This window comes from Berghia stephanieae, chromosome 1, assembly GCF_034508935.2.
Source record: "Berghia stephanieae isolate SIO BIC M18660-M18661 chromosome 1, UCSD_Bste_1.3, whole genome shotgun sequence".
Lineage (NCBI taxonomy): Eukaryota > Metazoa > Mollusca > Gastropoda > Nudibranchia > Aeolidiidae > Berghia > Berghia stephanieae.
This window is the reverse complement of record NC_088360.1, coordinates 126,129,401-126,152,649: the sequence shown is the minus strand read 5'-3', so window position 1 is coordinate 126,152,649 and position 23,249 is coordinate 126,129,401. Positions and strand designations below refer to the sequence as shown.

General features: G+C 35.3%; 2 protein-coding genes across 6 annotated transcripts; one reads left to right on the top strand and one right to left on the bottom strand.

The window, feature by feature from the left end:
* Nucleotides 1-4,605: 4,605 nt before the first annotated feature.
* On the bottom strand, nt 4,606-23,022 carry LOC144963058 (adenosine 3'-phospho 5'-phosphosulfate transporter 2-like). 5 transcript variants are annotated; one of them, XR_013643562.1, is made up of 11 exons: nt 22,848-23,022; nt 20,485-20,820; nt 19,188-19,309; nt 18,297-18,451; nt 17,431-17,538; nt 16,306-16,403; nt 14,904-14,996; nt 13,159-13,270; nt 12,398-12,467; nt 10,380-12,013; nt 4,606-10,002 (listed from the first exon to the last, which is right to left on the bottom strand). XR_013643562.1 is itself a non-coding variant. In XM_078896672.1 (10 exons), the coding sequence occupies exons 2-10, from the start codon at nt 20,704-20,706 to the stop codon at nt 11,860-11,862; spliced, it is 1,134 nt and encodes a 377-aa protein (XP_078752798.1). In that variant the 5' UTR covers nt 20,707-20,820; nt 22,848-23,022; the 3' UTR covers nt 4,606-11,859. The 5 variants fall into 5 exon arrangements, 3 of the variants coding, with proteins under 3 accessions (XP_078752798.1, XP_078752799.1, XP_078752800.1); XR_013643563.1 differs by having other exon boundaries at nt 22,906-23,022; XM_078896672.1 differs by having other exon boundaries at nt 4,606-12,013.
* LOC144962814 (uncharacterized) lies at nt 9,084-9,581 on the top strand. The gene has a single exon (XM_078896094.1). It carries the CDS (start codon nt 9,084-9,086, stop codon nt 9,579-9,581), a length of 498 nt encoding a protein of 165 aa, XP_078752220.1.
* Nucleotides 23,023-23,249: the final 227 nt, after the last annotated feature.

Here is a 23,249-nt window from a genome sequence, read left to right as displayed (position 1 = left end):
TGTGGTCTTGTGGTATGACACTCGCTTTCGGATCGGAAGGTCCTGGGTTCGAGCCTCACTCGGCGCGTAGTTGAGTCCTTGGAAAAGACTATTCATATTCTCTCACCGTACTCAGGTGTAAAATGAGTACCTGGTCGTCAACAGCGTTGTCTCTGTCGGAAAAATTGTAATATCGCCTAACAGGCGTCATGTCTCGTTCTACATGTTAAGTGATGCTATTGGTCAGGGGCACTTTGTAAAGCGCTTTGAGCACATTTAGTGGATATTGCCCTATATAAAAGCTCTATTTTTAAAATGAGTTCCAGATCACCTAAAAGTCTCAACCAGACATCGGCACAGGAGTCCTCTAAGTAAGAGGAATACATTAAAATGTTTACAAATCATATTTACAACACAAAACATTACAAATTACAGTAAATTACAGAGAGATGATTTACAAGGGGAAAAAATCATCTCCTAAAACTAAAGCTATACATTTGACCGTTTCCTTCCTCGCCAAGTCTTACTGTAATCAGTAATCCCATTCCAAGACAAAGACAATATATATGGGGATAGAGGACACAGTAGGTGCCTCCCAGCCCGCTATGGGATGACAAGACCCTGTGAAAAAAAAAATAAAATATATATATATATATATATATAGAGAGATTTCTTAAAAGTTAAATTATGGGTACGTTTGTCTTTTAAAGCGACGCTTGTGCATCAAAGGACGTTCCTCCACGCGACCGATAATCTTCATTATGTGGATTGATATAATTGTTCTTTTACTCTTCAATGTTTTCACGCAATTCTGTGAGACATTTCTATAAAGCTTTGGATACATTTATCTGCAGTTCAGTGATCACCACAAACTGTGACAAGACTACATAATTTCTTCTCCACTATGACCCAAAGCTTGAAGCCTACCTTGGAGCTTGTGTTCCCTTGTTCGTCTTTTGAGGAGATCTCAGAAGTGCTCAGTAAGATTGTGGTCTGGATTTACAGCTGGCAACTTGAGCACTCTGACTGATTGCAGTAGCCGCCAAGAAATGTCTTGCCCGTTTACCTTCTGTGGAGGTGCATTGTCATTGTCGTGCTTCGTCTCTCATATGGTTTGTAATGAGGATGACTTGTCTTCGCAAAATTTGATCAATATAATCTTCTGCATCCATACGCCTGTTTTCTCGCGCTAAGGTGTTTTTCTGTCCTCGTTAACTCGTAACCAATTGCTTCTCAAACTGTTACTGTAACATAGCCCATGTTCCTTTTTTCAATAATGTTTTTCTCAACCTTGTACCTCCTTCTTTATCATAATATTCCCCTATTTCAACTGTCTGCAAGAAAAGCTGATACATTATGAATAAAACCTCACCCCAGTCATCTGCATTCCAATCGCTCGTGGTCACGTGCCCACCTTAATCTCACCAAGGTCTTGTTCTCAGTTAGTTGAGGTTGCACAGGTCTTCTCGCTCTGTGTTCAGCAGCTGCAACCTCCTAAAACTGTCCATCTTGAAATATTGTTTTCCACAGCAATGCCAGAGGCATAAGGAAGAGGTTGGTAGTGTCGAGCTAGCAATGATTTAATGATTTGATCATCGTCTTGGCCCTTGTTACTCAGGGTTGACCTGCCCACCTTTGATCCTTCAAATGCCCTTTTGTTGTAGAGATAATAGAAATAGCGGGCAGTTCCACTAACATCAGCTACAGGCCATTTAGCAAGAATGTGACTGAGTAGAGGGGCTCTCTTCGAGGTTAAGTTCTGATTTTTTATTATAAGGGTAAAAGGACTGAAATCAAAGTAATTACAAAATAATTTCACAAAGATAATATTTATTTTTAATGGCTGATAACTTGTAAACAGTGGTAGGTGATCAATCATAGCGATGATCAATCAGGCACGTTGGTGTGAAAGGCTCTGTTTTGTGAATTTATGAACATTAGTTTTGAAGATTGTCATTTAACATTCTTTATAATTCCTTCTATTAATTTTATTTCCGAAGTCAAAATATCAAGTTGTCTTACAAAAATGTTCACCATCAACGCCATGATTGACAGACTGCAATATAATTAAACATGTATGTAGTTTAATAAATTCTATTTTAAGCGATATAAAAGTCTTGACCTCTAACACATAATTAATTAATAGTAATTTGGCGTATATAAGTGTCAAGATACTTTTACAATTGTGTATATAATTCGTCTCAGAAAAATGTTGATAACGATGGGGTAAAAGTAGCCCCAGTCAAATTCATTATGTGTCATTATAAAATTCCTAGCATGCACGACACCCCTTCTAAAATTAAATTTCACTTTGGACTAAACAAATATTGTATAGTCTATTTAAAAATAAAGAAAATGGTTGACCTTTCTTTAGAACTATGTCAATTCTGATTGAATTGATAGATAATATCAAAAGAAAAGTCCATACCGGCAACATCTGTAATAGTGGTGAACAGAGGTTTGGTACGTACCGAGATGGTGTTGAAGTTGAGTGAGTTATACAACATCTCTGTCAAAGTGTTTCTTTTGATTCTTATCTTAACCACCTTCATAAAGCTAACTTATCATTGGAATCGGGAATAATTATGACTGAATAACCATTGAAATAAACCAAACATCTTGAATCGAATTGCCATTACGTTTTTATTTAAAAAACATGAGTTTGTATTTTTCTATTATTTATGAAAATATAAATATATATTTGATATCAGCATTCATCTTTTTGATTCATTCTGAAAACCATCAAACACATGTTGAAAATATAAGCATGCTATACTGTAGTAATGTACCTTGAGAGAGTTAGTGTGTGGCCGGAAAGTGTATTTTATTTATTTAGAAAACTATCTGAAGTTAACGCTTCTTACCAGCCACTGGTTGCCGACAACCCGTGGAGGCCATTTTACCGGAATGTCTTGGCAATTCTTTCCCACTCACAGTAACAGTCGCGGATATTAAAAGTTAAAAACAATAATGATGCAATCTCAACCACATTTTTTTCTAGTCTTCACATTGAGATTCGTACTAGCACCATTATTATTATTATTATTATTATTATTATTATTATGATTATTATTATTTGTCTATTAAATGGACAATGGAAAGTATCATAGTCTATACCCAGCATCGCCATCACAATAATCAGCGTTTATTTTAAGCAACAAATATATTGACTTCATCAAAATGACCTGCTTCATGATCATTATCATCATCATCATCGTCGTCATTATCCCCACCACCCTCATCATCATCATCATCGCAATCATCGTCACCATCATCATCGACGTCATTGCCCCCGTAGTAGTCATGATCATCATCTTGATGATTATGTATTTGTTTTGTTATTATCTATTCATTTTTTCTACTTGATTGATGAGTTATATTGAACGTATATATGTCCACCATACTATAATTGTATTTTATATTGGCATCAATGTGAACCAAAATGAATTTCCATTTCTTAGGACAATAACGTACTATTATTAAACCCGATAGTACCTCTGGTGTGCAGTGTGCTATTGGTTTATACTAGTTGATGCACCTTATTTCTTCGTGTTTCTCACAAAGCCACCATAATATAGCATAATATTGCCTCAAGCAATATTGAATCATGAACATTACATCCGTTTTTCAACAGCCGGGATTCAATTTTCTTTAATACTCGTAAATATTCAAAAATACCCTTAGGCATTCTTATGTATTCATGAAATTTTGAGGGGTCCTTTTTCAATTCACAGAAAAGGTGGTGATAATCACCAAATTGCTGTCTTTCTCTATTTATTGGGTGTGCATTATATACTGTCTTCTTCATAGATCTCAACAATAATGAACTATCGAGTAGCATAAATGCATCTTCAGACGAAGATAACATTAACAAGACAATTTAAAAGTCTTCTTCACGTTTGCCTTTGAGTCTCAGAGCCTGCTCAGGGGGCAGATTCCAAGATGTCACTTGGGACACTTGTCCTGACACACCTGCTTGGCAGGTTACCCATCGCTTGTAGAGGGTAAACCTGTGGCAGAATGCCTATTGCACTACGGCTGCACATCCTTAAAGTTAAAGTGAAAACAAAATGTACTGATCGGCATTTATTTCCATCTTTTGAAACACAAAACAAATCGAAAGTTCTATCCATTATTTCCACTTTCATGTTTACTGCTTTTATGCATGTAACGTAAAGATAATGTCTCTGTTCCAAACCAGTCTGTGAAAAAATACATAACTTAATTCACCCAATTAGGCTGTGAGTGATTCAACAATAACAATAATTTAATAATTCATTTCTAGACCAAAAGAGTGGGACATTTCAAATGAATAGTCAGACCTTAAAAAATAAACATATTAATAAAAATGCACGCGGAATAAAACAAGATAAAATATACAGAGACATAATAAGACACAAGAGTAATAGATTATCACAGAAGATGAGATTCAATAATATTTAGATTGACATAAATAAGAGCTGGATAAAAGAGAAAAAAAACCCCAAACTATTTCCCGGTCAGAAACAGATAAAATACATTCAACAATTGAGATCAACATATATTTCAGCAGTCTTAAAGAGTGATTTGAGTTATTCCTCATTAAGTAATTCTGGTACACAATTAATGTCACACACTAAAAATATATTTGAATTAATATTAGATGTTTTTATTTAGAGCGATGACTCCCGAATCAAACAAATTGACAATACACATCAGATAATATTTTAAAAGAAAAAAAAAAACACATGACCATTTTTCGGTTTGGTTATTAAAGTTTTTACGATGCTTGCAACACATTTTGGTTATTTCAGCGCCAGTAAAAAAGAGGAATATGAGACAGTGAAAAAAAAATAATTCTAGAAGTACAAATAAAGGTACCCAAGGAAAAGTAAGACAAAGAGGAATTGGTTCAAATAAGGAACAGATGTATATTTCAAGAGCTTACTATCAGTATACTTAGTTTGAGATCCCCTCATCTGGACATAAACACAGGATCCTAGCAAGATGAATACACTCAAATATTTACAGAATATATCCAAGACGAAATATAGCTTATAATAGATAACAAGGAGATGATTTACAAAAAGAAAAAATCATCTCTCAAAACTAATATCAAACATTTAATTGTTTCCCTCTCAGCTAAGTACACTGGTAAGGGCCAAGACAAAACTATGCAATTCCATTACAGAAAGCAACTCGGAAAACAGGTAAGGGGATAGAAGACACAGCAAGTGACCTCCTGCCCACCATGGGAGGTCAAGGACCCCACCCAGAAACCACATGACCAAATTGACAGAACAAATAGAATAATGAGTATGATCCTTAGAACGTTTGTTATACCCGAAAAAAGAATGTTCATAAATTTGTAAAAATCTTTCATTCGACCTAATGAAAATTGCTTATAGAGCACATCACACAAAAGGTAATCTATCAGCATTGAAAATGTCCATAAGCGACAAAAAGGTTTCTTGCAATTAAGGGCCTAACATATCACAGGTTTAAGTATTTGGACTTACTTGTCTTAAATTTATGAGAACAGAAGATCTCACGCAATTATACAAATAAGTCCAACATAAGGTTGACTTTAATATCTCCAATCTATTTCTTAAATTTTGGAGTACAAAATTACCAGAGCAGACCAGTTCAAAATCTTTATTGACATACACAAAGCCTACATGAGGGAAATTTATTAAACCAAACTGTAAAATATGTAACAGTGTTAAATATGAAATGAAAAATGCTCCTTCTCCAGACAAATTCAAAGCAATTCTTGATACGTAATTAATCATTTCCCGATATAATTAATTTATATACCCAAGGTAATCAAACATCAGTTGGCCTAAATAACCCTTCGTATGATATGATATGAGTCATGAGCAAAATACAAAAATAAATAAAAGATCACTTTCCTCTCTCTCTCTCTCCCTCTCTCTCTCTCTCTTCCCCTCAGCTTGCTTCTCTTTAAAACAATTATGTAAAATAGAAAATCAAAGTACCATAAATCAATATCGACAAAAAAACAGTCAGTTAAACCAATTTTTTCAGTTTGCTACAAACAAAATGTATATTTCCCACAATGACAAGTATCAAATGTATGCACATACCAAAAAAAACATTGTTGTATAAATAAAAACCATACATTATATCCTGATTATAGTGATTATGTTAAATACTTTGGTAGTATGTCTGTACCACCTTTCTGCATCAAAATGAAAAGTGTTGTACAATTCACATACATTAAATGTTTTGCTTTTCAAATGTTATGGAATTTAAATTTCCATGAATATTATTTTTCTGAGCCATGTCCACAAAACTTCTTCTGGAATATAAGTCTTGTTGATTAACTTCTTTTATTACTCATTTTACACTTTTCTGACAAGTTTACATTATAAGCTTGTATTCTTTGTTTGAATGTATATCTGTGAGGACCCTGCGAATTTCCATGGTCTACACCATTATTAATGATTGTCACTGTTGTGACGTAGCTTTGTTCATGCACTTCGCTTTGTTATTATTTTCAACGCTTTGTTATGCTATTTCTTCTTTATCTGTTTTCGTAACTGTTTGCTTTTCTGCTTATGTTGCAGATCATCATGCTTCTCGTCGTACCTCTTTTGAATGTGGAATGAAGCCTAGACTTAGGTTTAAACTAAGGACAGACTCTTCTACACTCACTTCAATTTATTCAACATTTCAAGTTTTCCGCGCTTCCTTCGACCTGAGAGGTTTAACGCTGACCCTAATGCCCCCGATGCTTCAAAATGATGGAACCACTAGCTACGAACGTTCAATAATTTCCTAGCATCATTTCAACTGCAACAAGAAACTGCTATTGATGAACTCAACTTGCTAATAAACTTCATTGATCCCTTTGTATACGAATACGCCGCTGAATGCACCACGTTCGATACAGCCGTCGAAGTCCTCAAAAATACTTATGTCAAACCTGGAAACGAAATCTTTGCCCGGCACATCCTAGCTACTGCCAAACAGGAGCCAGGACAGACTATGGATCAGTTCTTGCAAAGATTGAAGGTTCTCGCTAAGGAATGCGAATTCAAAGCTGTCTCAGCAGACAAAAACAGGGACGATTTCATTCGAGACGCTTTCATCTGTGGCTTGTCTTCGAATCAAATAAGACAAAGACTCCTTGAAAATAAGACCTTGGATCTCTCTAATGCTTTATTATCTGCGTCAAAGTCTGTTGTAATTCCATGAAGGCTCTTATAGACATGGGAAGCTCGGAGAGTTTCATCTCCGCCGAGAAGGCGCATCTCTAAACCTCCAAACATACAACTCTCGAAAGCAAATATCGATGGCCTCCTCTAATCTCTCCAGTGTGACTAAAGGTCATTGTTTTGTCTCTCTGGAATACAATGGCGAGACCTATCAAGGAGTGAAGCTCTCCATTCTACCTGGACTGTGTGCCGACGTGATTCTGGGTCACGATTTCCTTGGCCAACACGAGGGACTGGAGATTAGTTTCAAAGTGTCGAAGCCCACATTCAAGATCTGTGCTGCTAAAGTTAAACCTGCCTCTTTATTCAAGAACTTGCTCCCGGAATGCAGACCCATAGCAACAAAATCAAGGCGGTTCTCAACACCGGACAAATAATTTATAGATTCTGAGGTCCAAAAACTAATTGCAGAAGATGTGATTGAACCCTCCGATTCTCAGTGGAGAGCACAAGTCTTGGTGGCAATGAATGACAGGCACAAAAAGAGAATGGTGGTGGACTATAGCCAAACTATCAACCGCTTTACTCAGCTTGATGCATACCCTCTCCCCAAAGTCGATGAGATGATCGAGGAAATTTCAAAATATGAAGTATACAGTACAATCGACCTCCGCAGTGCCTACCACCAAATCCCTATAAAGGAGGAAGAAAAACTCTACACTGCCTTCGAAGCAGTATCAATTCAAACACATTCTGTTTGGTGTCACTAATAGAGTGGCCTGCTTCCAACGTAACATTGACAGCATGATAAGAAATGAGAAGCTCAAGGATACTTTTGCATATCTAGATAATGTCACAATCTGCGGAAGAAATCAACAAGAACATGACAAGAACTTCTCTCATTTCATGAAATGTGCCATTGAGTACAACATTACTTTCAATGAAGACAAGAGCATCCTTTCCACCAGAGAAGTCAAACTGCTTGGATTCCTGGTTTCCAAAGGCAATATCCAACTGGATCCTGACAGGCTGAAACCATTGCGCGACCTTGCTGATCTCCACGATGTAAAATCCCAATGCCGTATAGTAGGCATGTTTGCCTATTACTCATCTTGGATCCCACATTTCTCTGATAAAATACACCTCCTTGTCAGCAATAGTGTTTTTCCAATTCCAGTGGAAGTGAAGGAATCCTTTGAACTGCTTAAGAAGGATATAGAGAATGCAGCTGTCACTACCGTTGACCAAGATGTTCCCCTAGTGGTCGAAACAGATGCTTCGGACATCGCAATAGCAGCTATGCTAAATCAGAAAGTTGCTTTCTTTTCCAGAACTCTGAATCAAAGTGAAAGGAGGCATTCCACTGTAGAGAAAGAGGCATATGCATTTGTGGAGGTTCTCCGTAAATGGAAACACTACTTACTTGGGAAGCATTTCAAACTTGTAACTGACCAGACAAGCGTTGCCTTCATGTACAATAACTCTCAGAAAGGGAAGGTAAAGAATGACAAAATCCAAAGATGGAGAATCGAACTGTTGTGCTACAGCTACGATGTTGTCTACAGACCAGGCAAATACAATCACGCAGCAGACGTTCTTTCCAGAGGCTATTGTTCTACAACTCATTCTGATCCTGAGTCACTTCAAAATCTCCACGACTCACTATCCCATCCTGGGGTTACAAGGATGATGCATTTCATCAAATCCACGAACCTGCCTTACTCACTTGATGAAGTGAAGAAGGTTTGTGCAAACAGTAAAATCTGCTGTGAACTGAAGCCTTCCTTCTACAAACAGTCAAATCCTAATCTGATCAAAGCTACTCAGCCATTTGAGCGCCTGAGTGTGGACTTCAAGGGTCCTCTGCTTCTTCTTCAACGAATACTCTAATTTTCCGCTTGCTTTTCCGTGTGCCGATATGAGTGCCCTTTCTCTCTGTTTGGAATGCCGTCTTATGTGCACTCTGATAGAGGGGCCAACTTCATGTCTGCCGAACTCAAGGACTTTTTACATAGGACGGGTGTAGCTACTAGCCGGACTACTCCGTATAACCCGAGAGGTAATGGACAAGTGGAGCGACTGAACGGAACACTCTGGAAGACAATAACGCTTGAACTGAAGTCTCGTGGTCTGGAGATTCACCAGTGGGAACTCATTCTTCCTGATTCCCTTCATTCCCTAAGGTTTCTTTTGTGCACTTCCACTAACGAAACTCCTCATGAGAGAATATTTCGCTACAAGAGGAAATCCACAACCGGTACAACTCTTCCGACTTGGCTCACTACCCCTGGAACGGTGCTCATGAGAAGGAACGTGAGATCTTCAAAGTATGAACCTTTGGTAGATGAAGTCGAACTGTTGTATTGCAATCCACTCTATGCCCACGTCAGACTCCAGGACGGGATGGAGACAACAGTAGCTTTGCGTAACCTAGTACCATAAGGTGGCCTGCATATGCCTGACTCTTTCGTAAAGGACACTTTTCCTCCGCTCACGCACCCCTCAATTAATGAGCCAACAAACCAGGCACTGGACGTTCCAGTACCCGTTCTTATTCAGGCGGATGCCCCAAATCAAGTTTTCCTGATCCTGAACCTCAAACCTCATTCTGTGAAGAAAACGGGCTAAACCCCTCTGACCCTGAAACACCTAATGAGAACACTCGACGTCCCAAACCTAGTCCTTTCATTCGGACCCGGGCTTACAATCTGCGGAATAGAGAAGCCTGAACTTTCCTGACAATCTCTAAGACCAAGACTATACTTGTTGTGTTTTGAATCATAGCATTACGTCCCCCATTCTTATTTGATTATAGACTTTGGACTTTGCAATCATTGTTCGATTTGTAATGCTTCCAATTAGACTGAGGGGGGAAGAATGTTGTGATGTAGCTTTGTTCGTGCGCTTCGCTTTGTTATTATTTTCATCGCTTTGTTATGCTATTTCTGCTTTATCTGTTTTCGTAACTGTTTGCTTTTCTGCTTGTGTTGCAGATCATCATGCTTCTCGTCGTACCTCTTTTGAATGTTGAATAAAGCCTCGATTTATCCTTTAAATTAAAGACAGGCTCTTCTACACTTACTTCAGTCACAATCATACTTTTTTTTCCACCCATTAGGTTATGTAATGACCAAATTTTCATAAATTTAAAAAACAAGTTGACTATTGCCTGTCTATTTCATAATTGCAATATTATAATATATGTCCTATCTACTGCCAGTACGCTATCACAACTGAGACGAAAAGTCAAACTTTTTATATTCCTCCATGTTAAATTGTCAGCCATTTTAGCATTTTCTCCCCTGAAATACATTCTATTTATGAACCAACTTATTGGTTGATATCAAACAACTGAGCTCAGAACTAAAGACTGTCACGATTTTCTTTTGTTGGATATGCACATCGGCAGTGCTATTCAATTTTGCTGATTTTATCTGTCAAAATTAATAAGATTAGTGTTGCCAAGTATAATTCACTCTTGGACAAGGTAAATTTTTGAGTATTTTGTGGCATGCCTCTTACTACCACTCCTTTTGAAGTATCAAAGCAATATTCAGTATCATCTTTTTGTCTATAAATAATAGATAACTTACCTCTTCCTATGAGTGGGAGTGAGATCTATTATAGACAAAAATACTCAGTACAGTCCACTCTGGATAATCGCAAGACCTTGGGACAGCGAAATAGTTGCAATTAACCGATGTTGAGTTTCCTGTCCACCATTGCAACACTTTTGGAGATGCCGTGTTTTTTGGCAAGTTTCTGTCTGAGTTGGTTTAGGAAATGAATTGAATTCATTGATGATTTGAAGTTTTTTCTGTAACATGATATCATTCCTCTTGTTTGGGGAAGCCATGGTTTCTCAGTTATTTTTTTTTTTCAAGCTGCAGTATCTTTGGTCGATTTCAGATAAAAATATGGGGTACTGTTTTCACCACCACTTGTACGTTTTTATAGCAATTTTGATTTGACCACTAATCAGTTTCATACCATATACGGTAAACTCAAGCCAGTTGATGTAAGCATTGCTCTTAGTCCATCACAGACTGAGCAATTTGATTGAAACAAGCAAAAGCAGTTTTGATGCAAGCCGACATCATATTCAGATTTTGTTTTCAACATTTGTAAGAATCAAAAGAGATTAGCCATGATGAGAGACAATAAGCTGACCAATGCACAGTTGTTAATCCCAAAACAAAGGATATCACTCAGTCTCTCCTTACAACTGTCATTGTTTACCTGTTGTCTAGACTATGCCCAGGTCTCTGGCCTCCTATCTAATGGTAAGAGATGACTGCACAAACCCATACTGCAAAGTTCTTTTGTCTCTTTTGTCTGTAATGGAGTGATGACATACTACTGTAACATTAAACCCCACTCACTCTTGATTCTTTAACTTTTCATGATTTCGTCCAAGATGAAATTTAATCATTAGATTTGTTTGATTGATTTCTTGAATATGCCACTTGTTGAGGTCAAAAATTTGTTGCGATTAACTGAAGTTTGTTGCAATTAACCAGTGACTTTATATAGAATTAAATCCATTCCTTGGAATTGTCACGATCAACCGAAAGTTGCTATTAACTGAGTTACGATAATCCGGAGTGGACTGTATTCTTATTCCAAGGGAAGTAACAGAACAAAGTCAATAATAATTTAGACTTAGTATGTTAGAGATCTAAAATCAATGTTTTTAAATATCTATTTATAACTGCAATTATCAAACAATGTTTTCTGGTTCCAACAACCTTTTTTGACGAGTCAAACCATAACTCTGTAACAATTTGATGAAGTAGGCATCCCAGCTAGCTTTGTTTTTACTGTATAGATTGAGATAGATTCCCAGGACGACCACAAGTCCTGACCAAATATACCTGCCAAGAAAACAAATAAACAATAAATCTACACTAGAAGATGTGCAGGGTTACAGCATATTTAAGTACAGTTCAACTTGTGCAAGGTGGACATCCTCTGTTCCTGACGAAAATGACTGCCTTGGACAAGTGTCCGAAATGCACAAGTTGAATTAGATTCGGAGTGCTGAGAACTATGCCCATAGCATCAAAACTAAGAAAACCAAGGGCTCTAAGAGCAGTTAAATAATTCAAAGCTAAAGGATTGAAATAATAAAATATACTATCATCATGTTATAAAACAACCATTTACTAATATTACTAATTAATGAGGAGCGATTTCCGATTCATAAGAAAATGCAATGTTTAAGAATAGGAAAAACAGAAGGGATTCCATTGACTTACTGAGACGTGAAAGGCTTGGTGAAGAAAATGAAAGACAGAATAATGGTGACAGCTTTCCTACATGTAGTGACTGAAATCAACGGAAAAGTAGCAATTAGGAATTCTTAATTAAAAACAAAATATGTAAAATAAATATGAAAAACAATGATTTTCTTATAGTAATGTAACCTTTTGCACAAAGAGCTAGATGTGAAAAAAACAAATTTCAAAAATTAATCCATGAACATTGCATTTATGGAATTTTGTCAAATTACTATTCAATGAAAGAGAAAATTTCCAAATGAAATTCAATTTTAAATTTCAAAATTCTTGTCATAGCAATGTCTATCAAGTGAATATATAGCAGTCTTTAATCTATAGATGAGTAAACAAACAAAACGATAAAATATAGCATTCTTCATAATTCTTTGTGCACTATGTGGTCTAGTGGTATGACAGAAAGGTCCATGAGTCAAATCCCGCTCTGAGTGGTGCATAGTGGAGTACTTGGAAAAAGCTCTTTTATCACATTTCCTCACGTACTCAGACTCGGGTGTAAAATGAGCACCTGGCCGTTAACAGTGTTGTCTCTATCCGAAAAAAAATTGTAATGTCAAGCATTATGTCTCTTCCAACATGCTTAATGTTTCTGTTGGCTTGGGACTCCTTGTAAAGCGCTTTTAGCATGTTTTGTGCATATTCCACTTTATATAAATGCTTTTGTTTAGTTTTATAAATAGTTGAAAACATTAGAGCAATATTTGAAAAATCAAATCTCAAACCTGTGACAGCGATCAAAGCCCCAAATGATTTGACCAAAGTCAGAACCACAGAGAGACCTAAGTAGCCTGTTAATGAAAAGATCACAGCATATCCATATGTCTCTTTTGGATACTGGAGAAAAAATAAAAATGACAAAAAGGGTTGGTTAAACAGTGTGAAACAAAAGATGACAACCCAAAACTTCTGCAAGAAACTCATTTCAGAAGCTCAATTAAAAAAAAAGAAATACACAAAAGAGAATTGTTTGACTTAGTCTTCATTGCTGGGCTGATATAATATGACTATTAAAGACTGTTGCGATTAGATGTCAAAAAATGCAACCGTCTATGACAATTTTTTCGAGATCTTTTGAATTAAATAATATTCTCTATACCATGAAACGTAAAAAGTAAACATTGCTGTTTGGCGGAAGACAAATAACACAAAAATGTATTAATTTGTATCATATCCACTTTTTGCTGATTAAAATCTAAAAAAAAATATAGTTAAGCAATCAAAATTAAAAATAAAGCAAGTACACAATCATAGAGCAGGGTGCTTGGTGGCAGGATAACATGACAGGAATAAACTAACTCACAGAAATAAAGTCAAACAATCACAGAGTGAAAATTAAGTGAAATAATTGGAGAAATAATAATGAATTATAGACCTTATGCTAATTATACATTCCCATCAAAAGACAAATACACACTTTTCAGATCTTCATTTCAACCAAGTACAACTCTAATAATAATAAATGCATTCACTATAATGGAAATCACAGAGCAGTTCACAAGATGTAAACTGACTTGAACTGTCCCTTGAAGTCAAATCGAGCCACAGTATTTCACTGTTTATATATTGTGCTTACAATGCTCAATGTTTCAAAGGTAAACTGAGAATTTGCTAAAAGTCGATACTCTCGACTAATGCCATTTGAAGCTTAAGGATATTGGTAGTACTGAGCTCATTTGAGTATTCCGCTTTAGAATTTTGCCAACAAATCACACTACTCACAATCAACCTAAAACATGGTCCCAATTCATGTGGATGCATTTTTGAGATTCAAGAGGTTGTTATTAAGAAATAGTAAACCTCGCTTAAATAAGTAAACTGCACCATAATTGATAAATCATACTGAGAATGAAAGAAAGCATACTAAATCAGAAAGATGGGGTAAATCCTGTCGTATAAACAAGAAGAGGCTTTCAAAATCATGCTTTCTAATTGGTGCTGCATTCTTCTTCTTCTTCAAGTACCAAGTCTGTGCCAGATATCGGTGATCATGGTACGCCATTCATCTCTCTGATCAGACAACCTCAGAAAACTAATATTACTCTTCTCTTTCTTTGTCACCCAGCTGTTCAAACCATTCAAATATGTTTTTCTTGGTCTACCTTTACTCTTTTTACCTTCTATCTTTCCTGTGAGAGCAAGATGTTCAATACATTTATGTCGATATAGGTGCCCTAAAAATTGCACTTGTCTTTTTCTTATTGTACAAATTTATAACCTTTTAATTTCAGCTTGCTCTAATACTTCTTCATTAGTTTTCTTCTCTGTCCATGAGATTCTTAACATCCTAGGAAATCACATTTCTGCTGCCTCCAGTTTCTTTCTAATGTCTTCTGTAATTGTGCTGCATTAGCATAGTAAATCTTTCAAAATTACATTTATTTCAGAATCAACTAATCAAAATAAATAAAGAAATGAAGAAATAGAAATACAACTAACTATATGACAACAACCATATTTTAAAAACTACCTGTTGACAAAACTGAAAAGCTGGTAAAAATGATCCTGAAACAACAAGTCCTACAAAAATGTACACAAATCCAAGGCCATAGGAGTACAGGACCTGCAAGATTATATAATTAAAAAAATAATTATTATAATTTATCTTGATATCCTTGACTATACTTCACAAATGACATATGTAAGGTGATTTGAATAATTCATTATTTTTATAACCCATGAACTTCCTGCTCTATATTAATGGAAAAAATGCCGACTATTTTTTTTTTTTTTTGTTCAGTATAAATAAAATTTAAAGAGATTTTACAAATTATTGAAAAAAAAATGTACAAGAAAACATATTTTATTGCATCAATATTCCAATTAATTCCAAAACGAATAAACTTTGCTTCTTAACAGCCTGTATCTGCAAAATTAGTAGTCTCTGAAGAAAACAACAACAAAAAAACAAAACAGATCTACATTAATAAGTATTGCATTTTTATTTCTAATCTTGCGGAAGCTCCTGCTCAAACTACGAGGCAGAGGCAGTTGCAATAGAAGCCTCACTGCGACACCTCTCTTCTGTTTTCCAGCTAAACCCTTCAAAACTTCAAAACACTGTCATCTTCACAGACTCCAAATCGAAATGACAATGCAGACAGACTAGCCAGACTCGGATCAACACTTTTACAACCATCAATTCCAGTATCCTTAGACACAGCGAAACAAATAATCAAAACAAATAAGAAAGAAAAATGGATGAACAGTTGGGCAATGAGCATCACGGGTAGATGTATGTTTTCCCATATGACCACTCCTGTAAAGACTGATTGCCTAAATAAGCTCATAAGACACCAGCAAAGCATCATCTTTCAACTAAGAACACAACACATACCGCTCAACAACCATTTAAGCAAAATTACAAAAGACACATCCCCTTCCTGCCCCCTATGTCACACCCCAATGAAACAGTAACACACCACTTGCTTGAATGTCAACCTCTTGAAGACCTGAGATGCACATTCCTCCCACCAAATCCAAGCATCAGTAACAACTACAAAAGAAGTCTAACTTCTACGTCATGGCACAAGACCAAAGAACTAGAGCTCAGGTGGTCGCTGGTTCGGAAAAGTAACTAAGTAAGTTAGTATTTCTAATCTTTGTCAGATAGTACAACTCAGACTGAGTCATAACTGACAATAATCTCCAAAATACAGTATTTGGTCCTTGATTATATCAATAAAAAATAAAAAATCAGATTTCATGATCTTATTATAACTGTCATCAGAGTGTTAATGATTTCAACATGAGAAAAAAAATGAAATCAGTCTAAATATACCATAAGACCAAAAACAACATAAGAATGCATAAGAATGAAGGGGTAAAAAAATCCAACCCCCCCCACACACACACACACACAAAGTACTCACCATCTCCCCATTGCTAGCCCCATACTGTTTAAGTGATTTCTCCTGTACATTTCCAATGGCGCCATCAGCACACAAGGCAAGGGAGATAAGTAGGATACCTATTTCATTGTAATGGAGAAGAAAAGATTTAATAGAATTTTAAATAATTTGGTTTAACTATGTTTGAAATAAAAGAATAAAAATTGATAAATTTTCTCACGATATTAGCTTGTGATCAATAGGTAGGCTAACTGCAATAACATTGTTTCTATGGTTGTAACACAAGTTGATATTGGCTGAAAATTCATCTCATCTAACAGTGGAGGCTATTTCTGAAAACTCTGTCCACTTAGCAATAATTGAGTAGATGTTTCTACTAGACGTAGTGGGAGTGCTTAACAATGGGCTAGAGCATCCTGGATGAAGGATGGCAGGCAATTGTTACCATCTATTTAACATTACACAATCTGGATCCGTAGATCGTATGGCCTTGAAGAATAAACGTGCATGGATTCCTTTGATAAAATAAAAAACAAAGACAAAAAAAAAAAACAAAAAAAAAAAAAACCCCCAACAATAATTTAAAAAAAAATAAATTATCGTACAGAGCATATTTCTTGCAAAGCTTTTCTCTTCATTAAATGTTGTCACCCTTAAATCACAGAGAAGGATACATATCTATTTAATTTCCCTTTAACTGTTGCCTTTAAACAATAAATGTTTTCATCTTTTAAAAAATCAACTCACCAATACCAAACAATGACAGCCGTAAAATTTCAAAAAGTAAAAGAAATCTCCAACTATTTCATGGTATTTAACATTATGATTGATCAAAATTTATCTATTGGCCGCAGTAATTACCATTTTGGCACTTAACAGATTAATATTCACAACCCTATTATAATTGCAAGATGAGGGGGGGGGGGGGGGGGGGGGGGGGGGGGGGGGGGGGGGGGGGGGGGGAAAGGGGATTAAGATTATTACTAATAATTTTATAAAGAAAAGAATATGAAACAGATTGTTTCACAAACATTTTTTAAAAAATCGCTTTGAGATTGCATTTTGTGATGCAGTAAATCCTTACAAAAGTATCATTCATTATCAGTTTCAATCATGATTCTAACAGCCTCAAACTACTCTACCCACCATATGGATCAAAGTTGGGAGATACAGTGCTGTCAGCCAGGGTGAAGAGAATCAAGCCAAAGCTCATACAAAGACATGCTGTAACATCTATGGCACTGAATCTTTTACCTGGGGAGAACATAGAAAATATAAATAGTTGATCGTGGTTGCTAATCATTGCTAACGTTTTATGACTCTTAAGTCATGAGAATTTGACTTTTAAAAAACACTTATCTAGAGGGACTATTTTATATCATTTAAATAATTTTAAAAAAAAGTTAGTATGCTATCATCAACTAATCTAAATGATACAATCAACATTTATTTTCAAATATATTAGTGACTTACCGACTTACTCACTTAAGATCTCTCACTCCTCTACTGGAACTGGTTCTGGGCTCCCTCTCCATTTCCTTCCATGTTATCTCCTTTTATAGTTCAGCCTCTGCACTGTGCCTCCAGCTGTTACTTGGCCTTCCCTTCTTTCATTTCCCCTGAAGGTTCCATAGAAGTGCCTGGAGTATGATTCTGGATATTGGCTTCTGAAGGGTGTGACCAATCCATCCCCACTTCCTTCGTCTGATCTGCAGCTCAAATAACACGTGTCCTGAATGTTGTTACAGCTCTTCTTTCATTCTGTTCCCTTATATTGTAGATATGCCTTGGGCATATATGTCTGTATCTTCTTGAGCACTATCTTTGTTGTTATCCATGTTTCCGATCCATGAAGGAGAAAGGATTCAACATATGTTTTGAAGATGTAGCGTTTGGATTTCAGATGGTTCACCTTTGAAGTTCAAATATTCTTCAGCAAAGGTGAAGGCTGCTCGGGCTTTGCCAACACTAAATATTACATATTTCAATACATAATGTGATAATATTCTCACCTTGGATCAGAATGCCTCCAATAAGAACAGGAATCAATTTACAACATTTGAAAATGACTTGTGTTGGGTAGTTGAGATAACCAACAGATGTATTGGATAGGCCCATTGTAGCCACCGTCAGGAAAGCTAAAAGTAGATAAGCCTTTATAGGAATCCTGTCAAGAGATGGTAAAGGAAATAACACAATAGATTTTTAATCAAATCTTGTTGTTTTAGAAATTGAAAAGAAATAACTATACAAATTGCTTGTGGGAGAGGAAAGTAACTCAATCATTAGAGCACTCAACGAGCTTGCAAATGGACCACTTTGAATCCATATTCCATTAAAAAGAAAATTTTCTGTCACTGGTTTCCAACCAACAATGTCAAATTTTCTGCATCATCGCAATAAGAGGCTTGATTTCCAATTACCAACATATTATTATGACTTTTAATTTGGGAAAAGAATTCTTCCAGCCACGATTTATCCCGATTAAACAAGGGTACCCATTGCTGGAATTCATAGAATTTACCTTTTATATAATTCTGTCCCAGTGCATGTGAGATTTCGAGATTGCAAATCATTTCAACTGCTGAAAGCTAGTTTGTAATGTTGTCTCACACAAAGGAATTGACAACAACAAAAACAAAATTTAAATGGAGCAATAAAATACAATAACAAGAAATGAAGGGAGTAGTGGTGTCAGAGGACAATAGGGAGTGGTGTATAGTGTCAGTTATAGAGTGTCCCTCTCATGACAGTCTTGTCCTGGGTTCAACTCCCCATCACCGCAAAAAGTTTTTATTCTCCATTGCCATCTGACTCCTTAATCACTTCATTTCTTTTTATTACTATTAACAAGACTAGTGCCTGCTCCACTCACTTTTCTGAATAAATACAAGCCAACTTACTTTCGACTTTTATCCTTCACAAACTGGATTTCAGTTATCCCCATCACAGTGTAGTAACCAAATTGTATTAGGGTCAAGTACCAGCCAAATGGTTTGAAGCCTTCAAGTCGAAATATCAACTCCTAGAAACACAACAGAGTTTAACTATAGCAGACGTTTTACTTGCAATGATAAAATAAAACTGAAAATGAGTCTAACTCGTCTATGCTGTATCACATTAAAAAGAAAGAGCTACATAGGCCTACTTTTTTTGCATAATAATCTTTCTAATACTTGGGAGTGTATTATCAAAACTTTTAAAATGAGAGAATGATCATAAATTCATTAAAAATTCATAAACGTTTAAGTTGATTGTATTTAGAATATAACTATAAATGTAATTTGGGTAACCACCACTTACAAGGATGGTACAATAACTAGAATTTTATAATGCATGTGATGTGAGGTAAATAATTAGAATTAAGAAATGTGTCATTTGCTAATTTCATATTTAATGTCATATTTATATTTATATTAATTTCATATTTATTAGTCTATCTAGCTTGGAGAGGAGATGGACGCCACTGAGCTATAAAAGTCCACCGAAAGGATACATGGATGACAGAAAACAACACTTGACATGCTGGATCAGTTATGCCCTGGTAGATTAACGACCGAATTTAACAAAAGAGAAGAATGGCAAAAAGTGCTGAGATCTGCATTCCGCGTATCACCCTGACGATCATCAGATTATGGGATTGATGATGATATTTAATGTCACAGATGTTTAAAGAAAGGAAGAAACATTGAGAAAGTATTAAAGTTTTAAGCTTTGGCCCATGAACAAGGTTCAGTAGATGGTAATTGTGTTTATGTCAGGTTTCAAAACATAATGTATTGGTAATTAATGTTTTGTTTGTTATTTTTTGGGTTTTTTTTTTTTTTGCAAACTAGGATTTAGTAACCCTTAGTTGAAAAACAGAAAAGTTTTTTTATGTATTACACTTTGAAAACAATTGTTCTTTAAGAGACTATTTTAGACTGCAAAGATAAATTGACTTAAGCATCAAACTTATTGCATTTGGACCCCCATTAAACCAGATTATTAAAAATTACTATCCTTTCTGTATAACAGTAATTGGTCTACTCTAGGTCTGTCAGAAAGTACTTTGTAATGGACAGATCTTTCTCAAGCTATTGTATTATGTTTTTCACACAGCAACTGTAGGAACTTTGTAAATTCAGTTGCATGGGATAAATAAATAACATTCAACGATTATCTAAAAATATTTGGTCTAAACATATCATTACTTCCTACCTGCATATACCCATAGATAAGGTAAAACAAGAATGTCAAGAAAGTGAGTGTCGTAAACTGCAGGGTCTTGGACATCTGAGATAGGTCAAAGCACCAAAGATACATTACATCTTTCTCTTTAGATTCTCTTGGCATGGTTACCACAGTTGATGGATTGATTGTACCTGGCATAAAGGACAACTTCTGGCGAAGACCTTCACGAGCCTTATAACTGGTTGCCATATTGCTTATTCCATGATGATAATTCTCATTTTACTTTTCCGTTGTGATGGAATACATAAATTGCCCAAATGAAAGTGCGGCCACCTCATCAGTATGAACAGTTTTTTTTGAGACCTGGGAAAATTTTTAAAATGTAAGACATTTTTAACAGTAAAAGATTAAGATCACTAGAAAAAATGTGAGTTAGCTTTATAAAATATATGTTTCGCAGCTGATTATCACGTTTTAGAATAGAATTCTAAATGGCTATAATAGAATGAGATCATCAGATGTCAACAGGGGGTGCAGTTAACTATACACTATTTTCTGCACTACCATTGGCGGTGTAGATGCTTGTTTCAGATTGTAGTTAAACAAATGCTTTGTGGTTGCCAGTGTAGGTTTATACATTGATAGTAATGAAATAATTATATTTAAAAGAGCAAAGGCCAAAAAAAACAAACACGGTACACAAATACAGATCATAATGTTCAAATAAATATATCAATTAATAATCTTCAAAATGTAAAATATTGAAAGTTTTAAAAAATGATAAAAAAACAAGAAATGTGGAAAACGAATAGTGAAGAAAATGATAATTCATAATAAAATATGATTACAACAACAATGAAAACCAATGTTTTTTCATTATAACAAATGGACCAACATTTTAAAAAAAATTAAGTATCCAAAAATATACCAAATAATAGTAAAAATAATAAATAAAAATGATAATTTTCAAAAAAATAAAATTAAAAAAAAAAAAGTTATCACTGACACTCTCAAAAAGAGTAAATGAATGATTAATTGATTGATTGATTGCATGAATTGAATTTTACTTTTCAATTGTTTTCACGAAAGAACATTCATTGTTGAAAATGTATAGAGTAATTTGCTTTGGTTTGCATAAAAAATGAAATAAGCTGAATTGACATTTTAGAGGGACTATCTCCACACCACCAGTTTGAAGGTGGAGAATGAAAAAATTAAGTTACAACTATAGTGTCAAAATGCTGTAATTATTACTGTCATCAATAATCATATACTTAAATGAAATAATAAAGCGATCTTATTGATGAGTCTTCTTTTAAGACTTAGTTATGTTTCTCTTAAATTGCAACTGGAAGTTATGAGAAGAGTAAATTGAAGGGCTGAAATGAATGTAGGCATACAAAAATATTCTGAAGTAAAATAAATAAACTGGGTATCTTAATTTCTTATAAACAGGGTAACGTAAAACTTAAGTAATTGTATATCATTTTGTACATCAGATTTACAGTCTTACAAAGTAGGGCAAAGAAATAATCTAAGTCTAAGTCAAGGCCTAGCTGCTTGCGCTAATCTGGAGCCTGTGACGGGAGCCTTCTGAAAGTTCCTCGCGCCAGCATTTCTTTCAATTTGTATTTTCACTTTGGATCTTTTGTCATGCGTTTATTTATTCAATTTGTCAATATATACAGTAACATTTTAAAAACTTTAGAATAAATCTTGATAGATTAGTGAAAGTTTAAAATTTCCTAATACGACAATTGTTTTGGTTTTCCACCGCCATTTTGTTTTGTGAAGGATTGAAAGCATTCCTAGGTTGTTTTTTTCTATTAGGGTTAGCTCGAGGTTGGATAATTTGTTTTTCTGTGAGGGTTAGTCATAAGTCTTAGTACAGGTGCTAGGATTTTTGTTTTTCTTATGGTTAGTTAAAGGTATTAGGGTTTATTTTTTCTTTGGGTTGGTTGAGGGAATATTTGGGTTGTTTCCCTTAGCATGAGGAGCTTTTGGAAGGCCTCCCCCTGTGACAAACTGGGCTGTGACAATATGGACAGCCATGATTGGGATGGCAATGGCGAATTGAGCAGATATGCGGCTGCTCTACTGTATAAATAAAATAATCTAGAAATGATGATGCCGTGGTAAAGTTAGTGACGGTACTGTGTTGAAGGTGGCGATTATAGTGACTAAATAATAAAGTGAGTGATGGACAGATGACACGAGGCATAGGCATATCATATAGGTAGAGAACGGTAGGAGCTGCCGGAATCATCATAATCTATAAGGATTTTCTCCACACTCTCACTCTACATAGCTAGAGTACATCACATCACTCATTTTCACTTTCACTTTCACCACTGCTGATCCTGACTGAAGAATTTATTAGACCTTCCAACCTGTTTTCAACCAAATGGAGACATGTCACATCGATCGTGTTATGAGAACATAGATTACGTTGTAATTTAAACTTGAAAACCCAAAATCGTTATAGAAAAGAATATTGCCAAGAACTTGACCCTTCCAGCCTTCCAACACAGCAGTCAACAGTGTCCACGAAACCATCATAACTCTGAATTTGGTCAACTTTCGTAATCTAAGAATCTAAGAGTAGTCATGGCAGTTTTTTCATCATTTTTCATTTTAGATATATCAACATTCTAGATTAATAAAAATGTAAAGAGTTGGTCGAATACTTACTTACTTAGATCCTTACGTAAAATATAAACTTTATAATATTCAAGTTAAATGTGATTCGGAGTAATTCCAGCATAGGCATTCTGCACAGCAAATCATATTTC